The 18,048-nt window shown below is 40.0% G+C and overlaps 1 protein-coding gene across 1 annotated transcript in view; it reads right to left on the bottom strand.

The window, feature by feature from the left end:
* The window catches only part of LOC128601282 (phospholipase B1, membrane-associated), a 38,606-nt gene that overhangs the window by 15,041 nt on the left and 5,517 nt on the right, over positions 1 to 18,048 (bottom strand). The window contains exons 7-24 of the mRNA XM_053614352.1: positions 17,975 to 18,026; positions 14,709 to 14,786; positions 11,020 to 11,073; positions 10,807 to 10,868; positions 10,533 to 10,608; positions 9,792 to 9,896; positions 9,622 to 9,696; positions 9,474 to 9,542; positions 8,822 to 8,905; positions 6,519 to 6,579; positions 5,168 to 5,226; positions 4,377 to 4,444; positions 4,028 to 4,071; positions 3,450 to 3,558; positions 2,879 to 2,930; positions 2,428 to 2,508; positions 1,462 to 1,527; positions 368 to 468 (exon numbers count right to left, since the gene is read on the bottom strand). Of these exons, the coding sequence (XP_053470327.1) occupies positions 368 to 468; positions 1,462 to 1,527; positions 2,428 to 2,508; positions 2,879 to 2,930; positions 3,450 to 3,558; positions 4,028 to 4,071; positions 4,377 to 4,444; positions 5,168 to 5,226; positions 6,519 to 6,579; positions 8,822 to 8,905; positions 9,474 to 9,542; positions 9,622 to 9,696; positions 9,792 to 9,896; positions 10,533 to 10,608; positions 10,807 to 10,868; positions 11,020 to 11,073; positions 14,709 to 14,786; positions 17,975 to 18,026 (1,296 nt within the window). The remainder of the gene's footprint in view (positions 1 to 367; positions 469 to 1,461; positions 1,528 to 2,427; positions 2,509 to 2,878; positions 2,931 to 3,449; positions 3,559 to 4,027; positions 4,072 to 4,376; positions 4,445 to 5,167; positions 5,227 to 6,518; positions 6,580 to 8,821; positions 8,906 to 9,473; positions 9,543 to 9,621; positions 9,697 to 9,791; positions 9,897 to 10,532; positions 10,609 to 10,806; positions 10,869 to 11,019; positions 11,074 to 14,708; positions 14,787 to 17,974; positions 18,027 to 18,048) is intronic.

The following is an 18,048-nucleotide window of genomic DNA, read 5'->3' as shown; positions in this document are numbered from 1 at the left end:
GACAGCTAATTAATAGGTAAAAGCCTACTGGCAAGAGAACACATGAGTGAGTGAAGGCAAGCTAGCAAAGAAAAGCCAAACTAGAGAGAGAACACAAACTAGCAATCAACAGGATAATGAAAGTGAACTAATAAGCAAAAACTAATTACAGAGATACTACTAGTGAAAATACAGTGTGACGCATGTGGTGATATTATTTAACAACAACAACAACAACATCATACTACTACTACTACTACTACTACTACTAATAATAATAAGTGTATTGCTTTCTTTCTGCTTTAAAGGCATTTCATAGTCATGTAAGGATCAACATATCCTAATAATATCATATAATATCTAATATGATCTACATAAACACACTCACCGCACAAGCCATGTGGGGCAGCCCAGACTGGAGTCCTGGTGCATCGCTCTCAGTGGGGTGATGTGAAGAGGCTCAACCAGATTAACAATAGCACGAGGAACCTGAACATTCAACATATATAACATACATAGCATATACAGACTATGAAGTGTACACTCAGTGTCCACTTTATTAGGAACACCTGAAGACCTGCACATTTATGCAGTTTACATGAAACTTCAGAATGTTTGATCACAAAAGTGTGATCTTGTGACTTTGATTATGACATGGTTGTTGATACCAGATGGGCTGGCTGACAACAGACTCTAGAGTTTACACATGGTGAGTGTATGTACACTGTAATGACAATGCTTATATGCTACTATACTATCACACTGCATACTCTGTTGATATTTCAGACACTCATATAAACTATTCAAGTATTCAACTTTTTTTATCTCTTTTTTTTATGATTCTGTCAGTGTGAACAACTGCCCAAAGTCCCTAAATCTTTTCATTCCTTCATTCATTTTCAGTTTATCCTGGTCAGAGCTGCCGTGGAGCCGGAGCACATCCCAGGAACACTAGGTCTGTTTGGATTACACCCTGGATGGATGCAGTCCATCACAGGGCACCATGCGCACACATTCACACATTTAGGGACAATTTAGAGAAGCCAATCCACCTAACAGAGAAAACCAGAGAACCTGAAGAAAACTACAACTCCATTATTAATTATCCATTTCAAAATCCAACACTGCAGCACTGCTCATCGTCAGGTCTGAGGCAGTTACTAACGGTCAAAGATCTGCCATGGACAGGCATAGTTTTTTAATATACACACTGTGGCTCCTGTATGATCATTCACCTTTGTCCTCCTACATTGTGCTTTACATTGATTAGATTTATGGTGAATCTCATGACATTTATTCCTGTGTTCATCACTTATTGCACATTCAGCCTCAGATCTCAGGATTACCTCCTAAGGTTTCTTAAATGTTTCCATATGTAAACTAATTTTTAGCAAGGGATTTCTGAGGCTCTAAATATGGGGTGGGAGTATTGACTGTTCACATTTGCAGCTTTATAAATAAACTTGATATTTGACATCTCACCTCAGAGTGGAGGAAGTCCAGTGCTACCTGGATTTGCTTCACAAAGTTCTCTGGAGAATAAAACAGCTGGGAATGAAAGTCAAAATGAAATGATTGACTGTTTTCCCTTCACCCATTAACGTGTTACACTCAAAGGTATTTTTGTCATTTAAAACAGGCACAAGAAAAGGCACTTATACTGTATTTTCTTGTGTCAATAAGATTGCATAATGTTCCTTTTAATAATTCAAAGGTGTTTCATATGGGATGCATGTTTTTGACTAGAAATGGCACAATTCTACTTTTTCTTTTCTGATATAGATACTAAAACCTTGAGTATCAGCCAATGTTGATACCCATACAGCATTGTTTTCTTTAAAAACTACTAAGCTTTAAAATGTTTGTTTTTTTAAACTGAAGCATTTCATATTTAAACTCTTTCACACAAAAGTACTTACATTGTAAATATTAATAAAATATATAACAAAATAAATCCTACCATAAAAAAATCAGTTATGCTGTATGCAAATATTTCCAGCTCCAAAAATTATTTTCTTTTTTAAATCCAATTCCAATCTTGCCATACAGGAACTGATATCTGATATGTTGTTTTCTGTATACCATCCACTTTCCATTTAGCTGGTATCAGCCCAATACCTATACTGGATATCGCATCAGTTCCATCTCTATATTTGACTAAAGAAACTGTGGCCAAATACTAAAATATCTTAATAGTTAATCTTAAATGTACATTTGGTTTGTGATTGTGTACACAGACACTGCATGAAAATGAAGAGTTGCTACAAAAATAGCAATAACATTGATCCACATAACTTAGAAATTCTATTATTTGAAGATTTGTAAGACGTAATGCAATTTGTGCAATTATTTATGAATAATCCAAATTTTATAGCACAGACAGCTATAAGTTGTATATAAATGTCATGTATAAAAGTCCTCTAAAAGGTTAAGAGGAAATGGACATACTGGTGTGATACAGGAGTCACAGAAATCATTGCCTCCGATGAACATGGTGATCACCTTCCAGTCTGAATAGAAATTGATACGCTGTGGAAAACATTCAACACTTTACAATGAGCAGAGCTAAGAGACTGTTGTTACTTAGCTATTGCATTCTAATAACAACCTTTTAATGATGATAAACACTTATTATATCTGAACAATAATACCTTATATATAATACTATAAGTATTATCTTCTTCTTCTGTTTTATTATAGTCTTATATTATTATTATTATTATTAGTAGTAGTTGTAGTAGTAGTAGTATGAGTATTAGAATAATATAATATAATATAATATAATATAATATAATATAATATAATATAATATAATATAATATAATATAATATAATATAATATAATATAATATAATATAATATAATATAATATAGTTGATGAGTGCAGGTTATTCCTTACATCATCAGTCTTCATCCTGCTGACCAGTGCTTGAGCTTGCCTCAGCATGTCACTGACAACCAAATCAAGCATGTTATCTTTTATTAATAATATTATACACTACCGGCCAAAAGTTTGGAGACACTTGACTGAAATGTAGCTCATGATCTGAAGGTGTATGAGTAAATGTTTAAAATCGGTGTTGTAGACAAAAATATAATTGTGCCAACATATTCAACATATTCATTGGAGCAAAATATTCCGAAAAGCAACCAATTAGTGTCTAGCATAGGTGAGAACTCCTTTAATACTGTTTAAAAAGCATCTCAGGGAAATTCCTCAAGAAATCGGTTGAGAAAATGCCAAGAATACATTTCTGGAAATTCTAGGCAAAAAGATTTTTTTTTAATCACAACATATTTCCCATAATTACATTTGTGTTACTTCAGAGTTTTGATGACTTTATTATTATTCTAAAATGTGGGGGAATAAAACAAAAAAACAAAAAATGAGTGTGTCTAAACTTTTGACCGGTAGTGTACATGAAAAATCAAATTAGAGGAAGTGATTATTAATTGATTAACAAACTCACGAGCTCTTGGATCCTGCCACTGCCTGGTTGAGGAAAGCCTGTTTGCTGTTCTGTTTCCCCTTTCCAACGGAAAATCCTGTAAGCTCTGGATTAAACACGCGCAGGATATCTGAGCAGCATGACAGACAATTATGATGAGAGGAAAAGTTAAACACATATATAATACACATATATCACATATATAAAATATAAAGTACATTATAATACATAATAGGCAGCATTGAGAGGAATAGACAGTGATTTTAGTAGAATTTAGCTAAAGCTAGCCCCTCACGTCAGTGTTTAATCCAAAGCCAAATTGCAGGCTAGGTTAGAATGCCTAAATACTTGTGAAAGACAGCGTGCTTTCTGATACACTATGGCTGAGAACATAATTGACAGACTTGTAGAGATGGCTCCTTGTCATGAGTAGTTGGATTCTGGTGGTCTATACTGTTGAAGCTGCCTGAATGTGGGGAGGACTTCACCAAATATTACAAAAAGTGTTCTGATTTAAAAATCACTGACCTCAACTTTAATGATGCGATGTATATAATAAATTATAAAATTATAACAACTTTAAAAACCCTGAAACGAACTTGGAAGTGTAGTGACCGCAGACAGGTTGTTGTCTCCTCCAATACTGTCAAACACAAAAGACAGTGAACATCAGAATGTGACAATATACTGATATGATGATATATCATGATGATATATTAAGGAAATTGGTACAGCAATATACTTAATGCTATACTATACTGGTATAAGACTTTTACTGAGTTCTAAAGAGATTATTGTACTGAAGTCTCACTTTACTCACTGAAGTCTCAGTGTTTACAACCATCGCTGCTGCTGCACTGTTATTCCATATCACATTATCCTTTTTGAAAATGGGAAGCTATACTTTTCACACACATCTTTCCAGCCTGGAAACACTGTTTTACTCACCTCCATGATAATCCTCTGTACTGTGTCAGCACATCCAGCAGGTTTGTAGACGCAACACCATTCCCCGCCTACACAGAGGATTGGGACACATGTCAAAGAGTGCACTGGATTAAAATTAAGTGCTCTACATTACAAAAAAGCACTACAGGGCAGATTAAGGACAGTAATTTAAAATAAATGGATACATACGTAATAAGGAATGAAATATAAAGTGTGCCATTATAGGAAAATAATCAGTGATGGGGTGGTGTGATGGAGTTCTCTTGTGGGACAAGTTAGTTCCTGTAGTAACTGTTATATAATATTGCTCACTCACTAGGTTCTCTTTCTCTCTCTTGAAATTAATAAGACAAAAAAATAGCAACTTGTCATGTTACCAATCTCCCTACAGAAAATAATATCTTATCAATGATGATATATTTTAATTTGTTAAATAAAGGATAATTTAATAATTACAATAATGTATAATAAGATAATGCACTAGAAGCAGTGTATTGATATAAAACACCGAGTTATCTTGTATCTGGTACTATTGTCAGAGCTGCTTTTAGAGATAATACCTTCTGACCAGAGAGATTTGGGAATTCAACAGCATTGTAGTATAAATAAATGCAAATATTTATTTATATTTCAGGCTCAGATCCAGAAGGGTCATACTGAAACTGAATTTAGCTAACACAAATGGATAATGGCTAAAATGTACTAACTCTAATTTAACTCTAATTTAATTTTGTGTGTATGTGTGTGTGTGTGTGTGTGTGTGTGTGTGTGTGTGTGTTTGTCTCACAGACCGTTAGAGAATCACCAACTGCTCCCACAACTCGGATATCAGCCGGCCTCACTGCATGCACTATAGAGAAGAGCAAGACATCCAGTTACACAGTCTTCCAGTGATTTGTATGACTGTAATTAGAAAGAATATGCTACTAAAATGTTCTGTTACGAGAAATAAATAGACAAGGTGGAGACAAACAGCACTTCCCCCACATATAAATCCAAAAACATGATTGACTACTGTTGTCATGGTTACATTCTAACACAGTTACGCAGTATCAGGAGTATTAATAAAGATATTAAGGCACTACTGACCATTTCTGCCTAGGTCTACATTAGAGACGTCCCGATAAAAGAATATAATAGCATTCAATCAAAAAGAATGGATAGCACTTTATTTGAAGGGTAGCTATATAGTACTTTTAAAACACATTGGTAAGCATTGCATAAATATTTTATAAAGCAATGTTGGGAATTTATGAAAGGCTTATGTCAAAATGTGAAAGACGATATTGGAGATTTCATGCAGGTTGTGAGTTCAGAATGCAGCACCTCCAAGCTGCCACTGTTGCGCCCTTATGCAAGGCTCTTAACCCTCTAGTGCTCAGTTGTATCCTGTCTCAACTGTAAGTTGCTTTGCATAAAAGCACAAGTTAAATCAAATAAACGTAAATTTGACTACATATGAACTGAGCATAAATGAATGCACAGTCCATTTGAATGAATATGCTTATGGAGCCCCAAGTGTCTTATTTACGAAGCCAATAAATCAGCCAAATGAATGATTTTAATGCCCTCAAACTAAAGTGTTCATCAAATTTACATTTACACGGTTATGAAGCCCTATGTGTACCTTCTATAACTTTCCCAAAGTGTCATGAATGATACTGAGATATTGTGTTACTGTCATTGGTTATATCCTATTCGTACAAGTTATTCACTTGTTTTCACTAAGAGCACAGTCAGTTCATAATGATAATTGATGGTTCTTGTTTTCTCTTATATGTCAAGTTGCATAAAACCTCCAATATTATCTTGTGTGTTCTGGCATAAGCCTTTCAAAACAAATTCTCCATCATTGCTTCATAAAAACATTTATGCAATGCTTATGAATGTGTTATAAAGGCACTATGTAGGTAACATTTAAATAAAGTGTTACAAAATAATAGGTTGAGGGCCATGGTAGAGTTATAAAGAACTGGATTAATATAAGAAAATAGAAATAGATTCTTAAAATGATCTGTATTTGAATGTGTAAATAAATAATCCAGCCATAGATTAAAATGAAAATTGTGTGTGTGTGTGTGTGTGTGTAGGTTAGGGTGTGTGTGTGTGTGTGTGTGTGTGTGTGTGTGTGTGTGTGTGTACCTGAGGTGGGGATTGTGTCGGAGGGACTCAGATCTTCACAATGCATCTTAGTGCCTAATACCTACAACACAAACAACAATCAGTAGGTATAAAATAGATCACATACAGTATCTCACAAAAGTGAGTACACCCCTCACATTTTTGTAAATATTTGATTATATCTTTTTATGTGACAACACTGAAGAAATGTCACTTTGCTACAATGTAAAGTAGTGAGTGTACAGCTTGTATAACAGTGTAAATTTGCTGTCCCCTCAAAATAACTCAACACACAGCCATTAATATCTAAACCGCTGGCAACAAAAGTGAGTACACCCCTAAGTGAAAATGTCCAAATTGAGCCCAATTAGCCATTTTCCCTCCCCGGTGTCATGTGACTTGTTAGTGTTACAAGGTCTCAGGTGTGACTGGGGAGCAGGTGTGTTAAATTTGGTGTCATCAGTCTCACACTCCCTCATACTGGTCACTGGAAGTTCAACATGGCACGTCATGGCAAATAACCCTCTGAGGATCTGAAAAAAAAGAATTGTTCCTCTACATAAAGATGTCCTAGGCTATAAGAAGATTGCCAAGACCCTGACACTGAGCTGCAGCATGGTGACCAAGACCATACAGCGGTTTAACAGGACAGGTTCCACTCAGAACAGGCCTCGCCATGGTTGACCAAAGAAGTTGAGTGCACGTGCTCAGCGTCATATCCAGAGGTTGTCTTTGGGAAATATACGTATGAGTTCTGCCAGCATTGCTACAGAGGTTGAAGGGGTGGGGGGTCAGCCTGTCAATGCAGGTGAGGAGTACAAAGATAAGTGTGTCTTGCCTACAGTCAAGCATGGTGTTGGGAGTGTCATGGTCTGGGGCTGCATGAGTGCTGCCGGCACTGGGGAGCTACAGCTGATTGAGGGAACCATGAATGCCAACATGTACTGTGACATACTGAAGCAGAGCATGATCCCCTCCCTTCGGAGACTGGACCGCAGGGAAGTATTCCAGCATGATAATGACCCCAAACACACCTCCAAGACGACCGCTACCTTGCTAAAGAAGCTGAGGGTGAAGGTAATGGACTGGCCAAGCACGTCTCCAGACCTAAACCCTATTGAGCATCTGTGGGGCATCCTCAAACGGAAGGTGGAGGAGCACAAGATCACTAACATCCACCAGCTCCGTGATGTCATCATTGAGGAGTGGAAGAGGACTCCAGTGGCAACTTGTGAAGCTCTGGTGAACTCCATGCCAAGAGGGTTAAGGCAGTGCTGGAAAATAATGGTGGCCACACAACATATTGACACTTTGGGCCCAATTTGGACATTTTCACTTAGGGGTGTACTCACTTTTGTTGCCAGCAGTTTAGACATTAATGGCTGTGTGTTGAGTTATATTGAGGGGACAGCACATTTACACTACACTGTTATACAAGCTGTACACTCACTACTTTACATTGTAGCAAAGTGTCATTTCTTCAGTGTTGTCACATGAAAAGATATAATCAAATATTTACAAAAATGTGAGGGGTGTACTCACTTTTGTGAGATACTGTACATAACAAAAACACACACACACACACACACACACACACACACACACACACACACAAAATCTACCGTAGCTCAAACTCAGCTACTCATTGTGCCAAAGGTCAGGCTACAGCTAATGAGACAGATTTGACATTTTTAATGACTCCATATGGGTCTGTATTTCAGAATATTAGGCTATAAACTAGGTGGCAAAGATAAAAAGAAAAATATATTAAATTAGTTACAATTTAAATGCTGGATTCAGAAATACTTTTACTATACCAATAAATTATATTCATTGAAAGATCTGTTTGCATGTTGTAGCTTATCAATTTGTCTGTAGCTCAGAAAAATTAATGCTCTGAGACATTAAAAACACTTATGGTCAGGTCACTTGCAAAAATGTGGCATATCACAACTGTATATAAATAAAATAGAATCCAAAGTGTATATATTTTCCCAGATACAAACAATAAAGTTGGAAAAAGTTGAAAAGATTCTTGGTCCCTGCTTGAGGATTTTAAGAGCAGCCACACTAGAAGATGTAATTAAACACATCGTTATGAATTCTTTGGATTAGATTAGATTAGACTGAGTTACTTAAATGTAGTGATTTGAGGCTGCAATAAACCTGCACTACATTGAGAGTAGTATTACAAGGAGTGTGATAGAGTTACAGATTCAACCTGTGATTGAAAATTGGGAGATGCAGCTGACAAATTGTAGTAATCTTTTATGTGTTTTTCATTTCAATAGATATGGCTTAAAAAGAATTGTGCATTAATTTACAGCATCAACAGCTGGAGCAGCTCCTCTGGATGATAGAGTTGTTTCGGATAGAGAATTCTTCTCTGTTCTGAGAAATGGTCGATGCTGTATGAGGAAGAAAAGAGTGAGTGTGTGCTGATGCTAATACATGTTATATCAGCAAGTTTAATTTGATGAGTACGATCACTGGCTATGTTTACATGCACACCAAATTCTGTTTAAGGTCTATATTCGGGTTGCAGACATATTCCGAATACTATGTTTATATGCATACAGGCATTGGTATATTCCTGTATACATGGTTTTGGAAGTATGCTTGAGTTGCCATTCCTAAATACTTAGCCTGAAGCTGAGCATCTGTTAGCACCCACAATTCCTTGTGGACTGAGCATGCACATATATCTCCTTTCAGTAGATTTTCTGAGTAAGCAACAAACATGCATCAAATATCCAATTAAAACAGGCATATTCCAGGGTTGGGAATCAGAATATAATCTGAATCGGGCGCTCAGACTGCGGCATTTACATGACTCGGTACTAATTCAAATATTGCCAATTTCAGATTAATATCACAATATTGATGTGCATGTAAACATAACCTTTGTTGCATAATTCTAAATTTTGCAGAGTCAAATCTCCAAAGTTGACATTTTTATTTTCATGTAAATCACACCTCGGTTGGGCATCGAATTGTAGGCACATCACAGTTGTTCAGATTTTTCTGCTTGGTGTCTGGCTGGAGCTGCAAAACAGTTAATAAAATCAGCTTATCTGTATAAAGGTTGATGGTTTTCTGTGCTGTGTGTGTTATTATAACGTACAAGGTTTTCCCAGAGCTGCAGAAAGAGTGTGTGTGCCTGATGGTCATTCTGTTTCTCCTCTGAAGTCCATTTGTACTTCACACAGGACAAAAATAAAAAAACATGGTTAACATGGTTTATGATTATCTTTCTCTTATTACAGCTTATTTAACAAAAACACATGTTCTTACAGTGTTAGAAATGACATCTGTAAACAGAGGAACATCCTGAAGCTGCACAGTGAAATCATCTCTGCTGTACCAGTCGTTCTCTCTTAGTGTCTCTTTTAAATCTTCCTGAAAAACACCCCCAATAGCAATAACATTTAATCATGATATTTTTAAGAATTATTGGAAGATTTCATACCAAACGTTTCTATTCATGTGTAACCTACATAAAAGATTTTGGCTCTTGATCTAGGAATGACATGCAAGCCAAGAAAAACATTTGACAGGAATTTGAACATGTACAGTATATCACTACACAATGTAAATGACAGCATCTACAAAAGAAACAAAATCTATTGTAGACGAGTCCAGGAAATACAATAATATTAAAATTATTGTTTTTTCTCCTTCTACCACACTGCAACACTTTCTAATATTGGGTCTAGATTCAATTATTTTTATTTATTTTAATCCAAATAGGTTAACCTGGCCTTTCTGTAGACATGCAATGCTGTAGCAGTTTTATGATTATTTTTATTTTAGCATTTTATTAACACTTTCATAGCATCTTACAAATGGAAATTTAAGGTTATAAAAAATAAGGGGTATTGTTATTATTATTATTATTATTATTATTAGTAGCAGTAGTAGTAGTAGTAGTCGTAGCAGCAGCAGCAGCAGTAGTAGTAGTAGTAGAAGTAGTAGTAGTAGTAGTAGTAGCAGTAGTAGCAGCAGTAGTAGTAGTAGTAGTAGTAGTACTCTCACCAAAAGGGCATGTGAATAAATTGCACCTGTCAACCGCCGCTCTTCAACTGAGTCTATTGGTGGACAAGAACACATTCTGGCAACACACATCAACACGCACATTAATATTACATACTATCAGAGTCATTTTCACTTTAGACTATCTTCTAAACGGTCTTAATTTTCTAATTTGTGCATTTCATGGAGAAAACTGTTTACTGCACAAGAGCTCCAAGAATGTTTGAAAAAAGCAGTCAGAGATCAGGTCTTACATCTAATATAATCTGATAATCACCTGCTGTGTCCACTGTTAGGCTCAGCATCCTGGAGCACAACACTGACTATGGCCTTTTTCAGCTGTAACAAACATATGGTTCATGATAACAAAATCTGAAACAACTGCTCTAGAGTGGCATCTTGTTTGTGTCCACAACAAAATCACCCACCCACACACACACTCACACACACACACACACACACACACACACACACACACACACACACACACCTGAGAGTGTAGCACTTGTAGAGCAGCATCCATTTCCTGTGCCACAATGGTGACCTGAAAAAGCCACACACACACACACACACACACACACACACACACACACACACACACACACATACACTCACGATCTCCCCGTCTGGCAGCACGTTTGGAGAGATGAGAGGGGGCGCGCATGCACGAGCTATGTGCACGAGTGCTCAGCGAGCGCATGCTCTTCGGATTTTAACAACTGTGACATTGTTTACTGTGGACACGTGCACAGCGGCCTACAAACATGGCCGCCATGGACTACACTTCCCACACATACATGTTCACCTTCTTCGGAATACTATTCACACACATCTGTTTCCAATCTCACACATATTCACACCACAGTATATAAGAGACTGCACAAACATTATGACTTTGCATAGTATTGAGTTTAACTCACTTACCAAGCGGTTGTCCTTTGTTCTCGTTTTGTTTCATGATCTCTGACCTCGTTTATAGTTTCTCGACTCTGACTATTGCTTCGCCCTATTTATGCCTGTTTGCCGATCGCCTGACCTTTTGCATGTTTTTGGACTATGTTTTTGGATTACGATTTGGATTTGTCTGCCGTTGTCTCCTTTAATAGAACTGTTAACGGCACTTGCATCTGTCCTAATCTCCCTTACGTCTCGCAACGTGACAGAATACTACGCCCAACATGGATGCAGCAGGAAGACGGGGGAGACATCACACTACGAAAACCATGGTAGTAGCAGGAGAGCGCCTTATCAGGAAACGCGCGGATTACTGGCCGCGTTTCTTGTCCATGCAGTTCCCTCAAATGTATGCCTTCGAACTCCCGCCGGAGACAGCGGGATTGGGGAGCTACCCGCTGGAGTTCCTCTGCAGCTGCCCGGTATATTTCTGCAGCCTGGCGTATCCCAAGCCTAATAAGAGACAGTGGATCAGGTTCTTAGTGTCCAGGTTTTGCGGTCCGACCCGTGACTGGGCGGAGCAGCTGGTGAGTACTGGGTCCTCTGCCCTCCATGATGTCACTCAGTTTGCAGAACTTTTTATGGAGGAGTTCATGCAGCCAGGGCAGCTACACGGTCTGGATTTACTGGGGTGGACAGTCAATGGAATGCCCCAGGCTGACCTGCCATTCAACCTCTATTATGAGGGGATTGACAGGGCAGCCTCCACAGCTCCGCTTCAGGTGTCGGCCAACGTGGGGGAGGTTTCTCCGAGATGCATGACTGAGGGCTGCGGGAAAGAAACTCGGCTCCAATGTCCCACATGCAAGAAGCTGGGTCTCCAGGAAACATTTTTCTGCTCTAAGGAATGTTTCAAGAGCAGCTGGCATCAGCACAAGCATCTACACAGAAAAGTCCTTGCGGAACTACAGCCAGAGGCCAACGTGGTGACCTCAGAGCTTGAACCTGAAACCCATGAGGTGGTCTCACCCGCCAAGCTCCAGCCAGAGGTCAACATGGCGACCTCAGAACCTGAGCTCGATCCTGTGACCCATGAGGTGGTCTCACCTGCTGAGCTCCAGCCAGAGGTCCACGTGGTAACCTCAGAGCTCCAGCTTGAGACCCACGAGGAAGTCTCAGCACCTGAGCTCCAGCCAGATACCAACGTGGCGACCTCAGAGCTCGAACCTGAGACCCATGAGGTGGTCTCACCCGCCGAGCTCCAGTCAGAGGTCAAGGTGGCAACCTCAGAGCTCCAGCTTGAGACCCACGAGGAGGCCTCAGCACCTGAGCTCCAGCCAGAAGTCAACATGGCGACCCCAGAACCCGAGCTCCAGCCTGAGACCCATGAGGAGGTCTCAGCTTCAAAGCTTCAGCCAGAGGTCAACAGGATGACCTCAGCCCAAGAGTTTCAGCCTGAGACCCATGAGCGGGTCTCAGCTCCAGAGGTCCACTGTAATGCCAAGTTATTGTCCCAGGTTGAAGAGACGGTCAACCCAGGCCCTGCTCACGCCAAATTCCTGACCCAAGTCGAAGAGACGACCAACCCAGGTCCTGCTCACGCGAAGTTCCTGACCCAGGTCAAAGAGACGGCCAACCCAGGCTCTGCTCATGCCAAGTTCCTGTCCCAGGTCGGTGCCGAAGTCAGTACTGACCAGATTCTGCTCATGCCAGAAGTTGTGGTCATGAACAATCAAGCTCTGATCACACCGGAGTCTGCTGATACAGACAACCAGGTTCTGCTCACGCTTGACACCGACGACATGGACGACCCAGTTCCTCTCACGACCGAGTCTGCTGACATGACCAACCAAGTTATGCTCATGCCAGAGTCTGTAGATACAACCAACCAAGTTCTGCTCACACCCGAGTTTGCTGACACTGGTAACCAAGTTCTGCTCACAACTGAGTCTGTTGACACAGACAACCAAGCTCTGCTCCCGTCCAAGTCTGCTGACATGACCAACCAAGTTATGCTCACGCTCGAATCCGCTGACACAGCCAACCAAGTTCAGCCTGCAGAGTCTGCTGAGGACGTCACTCTGCTTTCCTGTTCCGCTGAGGGCGTCGCTCTGCGTTCCTGTTCTGCTGAGGACGTCGCTCTGCGTTCGTTGGGGGGGTTATGTCACGATCTCCCCGTCTGGCAGCGTGTTCGGAGAGATGAGAGGGCGCGCATGCACGAGCTACCTGCACGAGTGCTCAGCGAGCGCATGCTCTTCGGATTTTAACAACTGTGACATTGTTTACTGTGGACACGTGCACAGCGGCCTACAAACATGGCCGCCATGGACTACACTTCCCACACATACATGTTCACCTTCTTTGGAATACTACTCACACACACCTGTCTCCAATCTCACACATACTCACACCACAGTATATAAGAGACTGCTCAAACACTATGACTTTGTGTAGTATTGAGTTTAACTCACTTACCAAGCGGTTGTCCTTTGTTCTCGTTTTGTTTCATGTTACACACAATTTACAAAAAAAGTTTGAATTATACAAAATAAAGTAAATATAGATATATAAACTTATAAAGAGATTAAAAACAAATTTAGCAAAGCAAATTTAATATAGAACAACATAGACCGCCAATCTCACCAACTAAACTAAGTGAACTGAGTAATATTACTTGAAATCTTCACTAATACTTTATTTTACAAATTTCCAGGGATGTGTACATCCTGTGTCTATAGTCTTTTTTCCCCCTCCTACTGAACCAACTACTTCCCAGGCCCGTTCTTAGCTTCTCCACATGGAGCCCTGAGAGTTATTTTCACTTTTACTGTTATGCCCCTGATCAATGCTCCTGCTGCAACAGGTGGTGAAAATTTCTGATGAGACATTTAAACTGATTCTGACTGGCTAGAAATCTATACCAGTCCCTGAGTATGAGGCTGTCACAATAAATCAATATAGCAGGACACCATAACACCATGACAATCTGTAGTAGTTATATCATTTATTGTTGCCAGTTCCCACTAGTTAGTAAGCTCTCCCTGGAGCACAACAGCGACCAGTGTGGAAGGGTAAATGTTAAAAAGACACTTCTTTCGAAATGTGAAGCCACTGCATAAGGCCACCAAGAGCTGGATAATGTGGTTATTAAGGTGATTTGCAATAGTTCATATAATTAGTGTTAGACAATGTGTAATAAATGTTTTTTATTACATTTGTGTGTGTGTATGTGTTAATGTGTGTGCGTGTGTGTGCGTGTGCGTGCGTGTGCGTGTGCTCTCTAACCTGCTCAGCACACATACAGCGTCGATCAACTGGCACAAAGATAATCACCAGCTTCCAGCCTGACTCTGCTATATAGGGCTAAACACACACACACACAAATTACATCCAGTATATATATGTATGTATATATATATACAGTGAGGGAAAAAAGTATTTGATCCCCTGCTGATTTTGTACGTTTGCCCACTGACAAAGAAATGATCCATCTATAACTTTAATGGTAGATTTATTTGAACAATGAGAGACAGAATAACAACAAAAAAATCCAGAAAAACGCATGTCAAAAATTTTATAAATTGTTTTGCATTTTAATGAGGGAAATAAGTATTTGACCACCTCTCAATCAGAAAGATTTCTGGCTCCCAGGTGTCTTTTATACAGGTAACGAGCTGAGATTAGGAGCACACTCTTAAAGGGAGTGCTCCTAATATCAGTTTGTTACCTGTATAAAAGACACCTGTCCACAGAAGCAATCAATCAGTCAGATTCCAAACTCTCCATCATGGCCAAGACCAAAGAGCTCTCCAAGGATGTCAGGGACAAGATTGTATACCTAAACAAGTCTGGAATGGGCTACAAGACCATTGCCAAGCAGCTTGATGAGAAGGTGACAACAGTTGGTGCGATTATTCGCAAATGGAAGAAACACAAAAGAACTGTCAATCTCCCTCGGCCTGGGGCTCCATGCAAGATCTCACCTCGTGGAGTTGCAGTGATCATGAGAACAGTGAGGAATCAGCCCAGAACTACACGGGAGGATCTTGTCAATGATCTCAAGGCAGCTGGGACCATAGTCACCGAGAAAACAATTGGTAACACACTACGCCGTGAAGGACTGAAATCCTGCAGCGCCCGCAAGGTCTGCTGCTCAAGAAAGCACATATACATGCCCGTCTGAAGTTTGCCAATGAACATCTGAATGATTCAGAGGACAAGAGGAAAGTGTTGTGGTCAGATGAGACCACAATGGAGCTCTTTGGCATCAACTCAACTCGCCGTGTTTGGAGGAGGAGGAATGCTGCCAAGAACACCATCCCCACCGTCACACATGGAGGTGGAAACATTATGCTTTGGGGGTGTTTTTCTGCTAAGGGAACAGAACAACTTCACCGCATCAAAGGGACGATGGACGGGGCCATGTACCGTCAAATCTTGGGTGAAAACCTCCTCCTCAAAGCCAGGGCATTGAAAATGGGTCGTGGATGGGTATTCCAGCATGACAATGACCCAAAACACACGGCCAAGGCAACAAAGGAGTGGTTCAAGAAGAAGCACATTAAGGTCCTGGAGTGACCTAGCCAGTCTCCAGACCTTAATCCCATAGAAAATCTGTGGAGGGAGCTGAAGGTTCGAGTTGCCAAATGTCAGCCTCGAAACCTTAATGATTTGGAGAAGATCTGCAAAGAGGAGTGGGACAAAATCCCTCCTGAGATGTGTGCAAACCTGGTGGCCAACTACAAGAAACGTCTGACCTCTGTGATTGCCAACAAGGGTTTTTAAACCAAGTACTAAGTCATGTTTTGCAGAGGGGTCAAATACTTGTTTCCCTCATTAAAATGCAAATCAATTTATAACATTTTTGACATGCGTTTTTCTGGATTTTTTTTTTGTTATTCTGTCTCTCACTGTTCAAATAAATCTACCATTAAAGTTATAGACTGATCATTTCTTTGTCAGTGGGCAAACGTACAAAATCAGCAGGGGATCAAATACTTTTTTCCCTCACTGTATATATGTATATATATATATATATATATATATATATATATATACATACACAGTATCTCACAGAAATTAGTACAACCCTCACATTTTTGTAAATATTTGATTATATCTTTTCATGTGACAACAATGTAGTGAGTGTACAGCTTGTGTAACAGTGTGAATTTGCTGTCCTCTCAAAATAACTCAACACACAGCCATTAATGTCTAAACTGCTGGCAACAAAAGTGAGTACACCCCTAAGTGAAAATGTCCAAATTGGGCCCAAAGTGTCAATATTTTGTGTGGCCACCATTATTTTCCAGCACTGCCTTAACCCTCTTGGGCATGGAGTTCACCAGAGCTTCACAGGTTGCCACTGGAGTTCTCTTCCACTCCTCCATTATGACATCACGGAGCTGGTGGATTTTAGAGATCTTGTGCTCCTCCATCTTCCGTTTAATGATGCCCCACAGATGCTCAATAGGGTTTAGGTCTGGGGACATGCTTGGCCAGTCATCACCTTCACCCTCAGCTTCTTTAGCAAGGCAGTGGTCGTCTTGGAGGTGTGTTTGGGGTTGTTATCATATGGGAATACTGCCCTACGGCCATGCTCTGCTTCAGTATGTCACAGTACATGTTGGCATTCATGGTTCCCTCAATCAACTTTAGCTCCCCAGTGCCGACAGCACTCATGCAGCCCCAGACCATGACACTCCCACCACCATGAATGACTGTAGGCAAGACACACTTGTCTTTGTACTCCTCACCTGCATTGAAAAGGCTGACCCCCCACCCCTTCAACCTCTGTAGCAATGCTGGCAAAACTCATACGTCTATTTCCCAAAGACAACCTCTGGATATGACGCTGAGCACGTGCACTCAACTTCTTTGGTCGACCATGGCGAGGCCTGTTCTGAGTGGAACCTGTCCTGTTAAACTGCTGTGTGGTCTTGGTCACCGTGCTGCAGCTCAGTGTCAGGGTCTTGGCAATCTTCTAATAGCCTAGGCCATCTTTATGTAGAGCAACAATTCTTTTTTTCAGATCCTCAGAGAGTTCTTTGCCATGACGTGCCATGTTGAACTTCCAGTGACCAGTATGAGGGAGTGTGAGACTGGTGACACCAAATTTAACACAGCTGCTCCCCATTCACACCTGAGACCTTGTAACACTAACAAGTCACATGACACCGGGGAGGAAAAATGGCTAATTGGGCTCAATTTGGACATTTTCACTTAGGGGTGTACTCACTTTTGTTGCCAGCGGTTTAGACATTAATGGCTGTGTGTTGAGTTATTTTGAGAGGACGGCAAATTTACACTGTTACACAAGCTGTACACTCACTACAGTGTTGTCAAATGAAAAGATATAATCAAATATTTACAAAAATGTGAGGGGTGTACTCACTTTTGTGAGATACTGTATATACACTAAAAAAAGAAGACAAAAACAGCTTTACAATATAGAACAGCATAAAATATATGAAAGAATGTTGCAAAAATAAAATAAAAAGCAATTAAACAACAATATAATAAGTAAATTATATTATATGATATCATATTACCTGGTGGGTGTTCAGAAGGGAAGCTGCTTGGTCAGCCTGATTCACCAGACCACTGGGAACAAAGAGATGCAGTG

The sequence above is a fragment of the Ictalurus furcatus genome, chromosome 25, assembly GCF_023375685.1.
Source record: "Ictalurus furcatus strain D&B chromosome 25, Billie_1.0, whole genome shotgun sequence".
Taxonomy (NCBI): Eukaryota; Metazoa; Chordata; class Actinopteri; order Siluriformes; family Ictaluridae; genus Ictalurus; species Ictalurus furcatus.
This window is presented reverse-complemented; position numbering and strand designations above follow the sequence as displayed.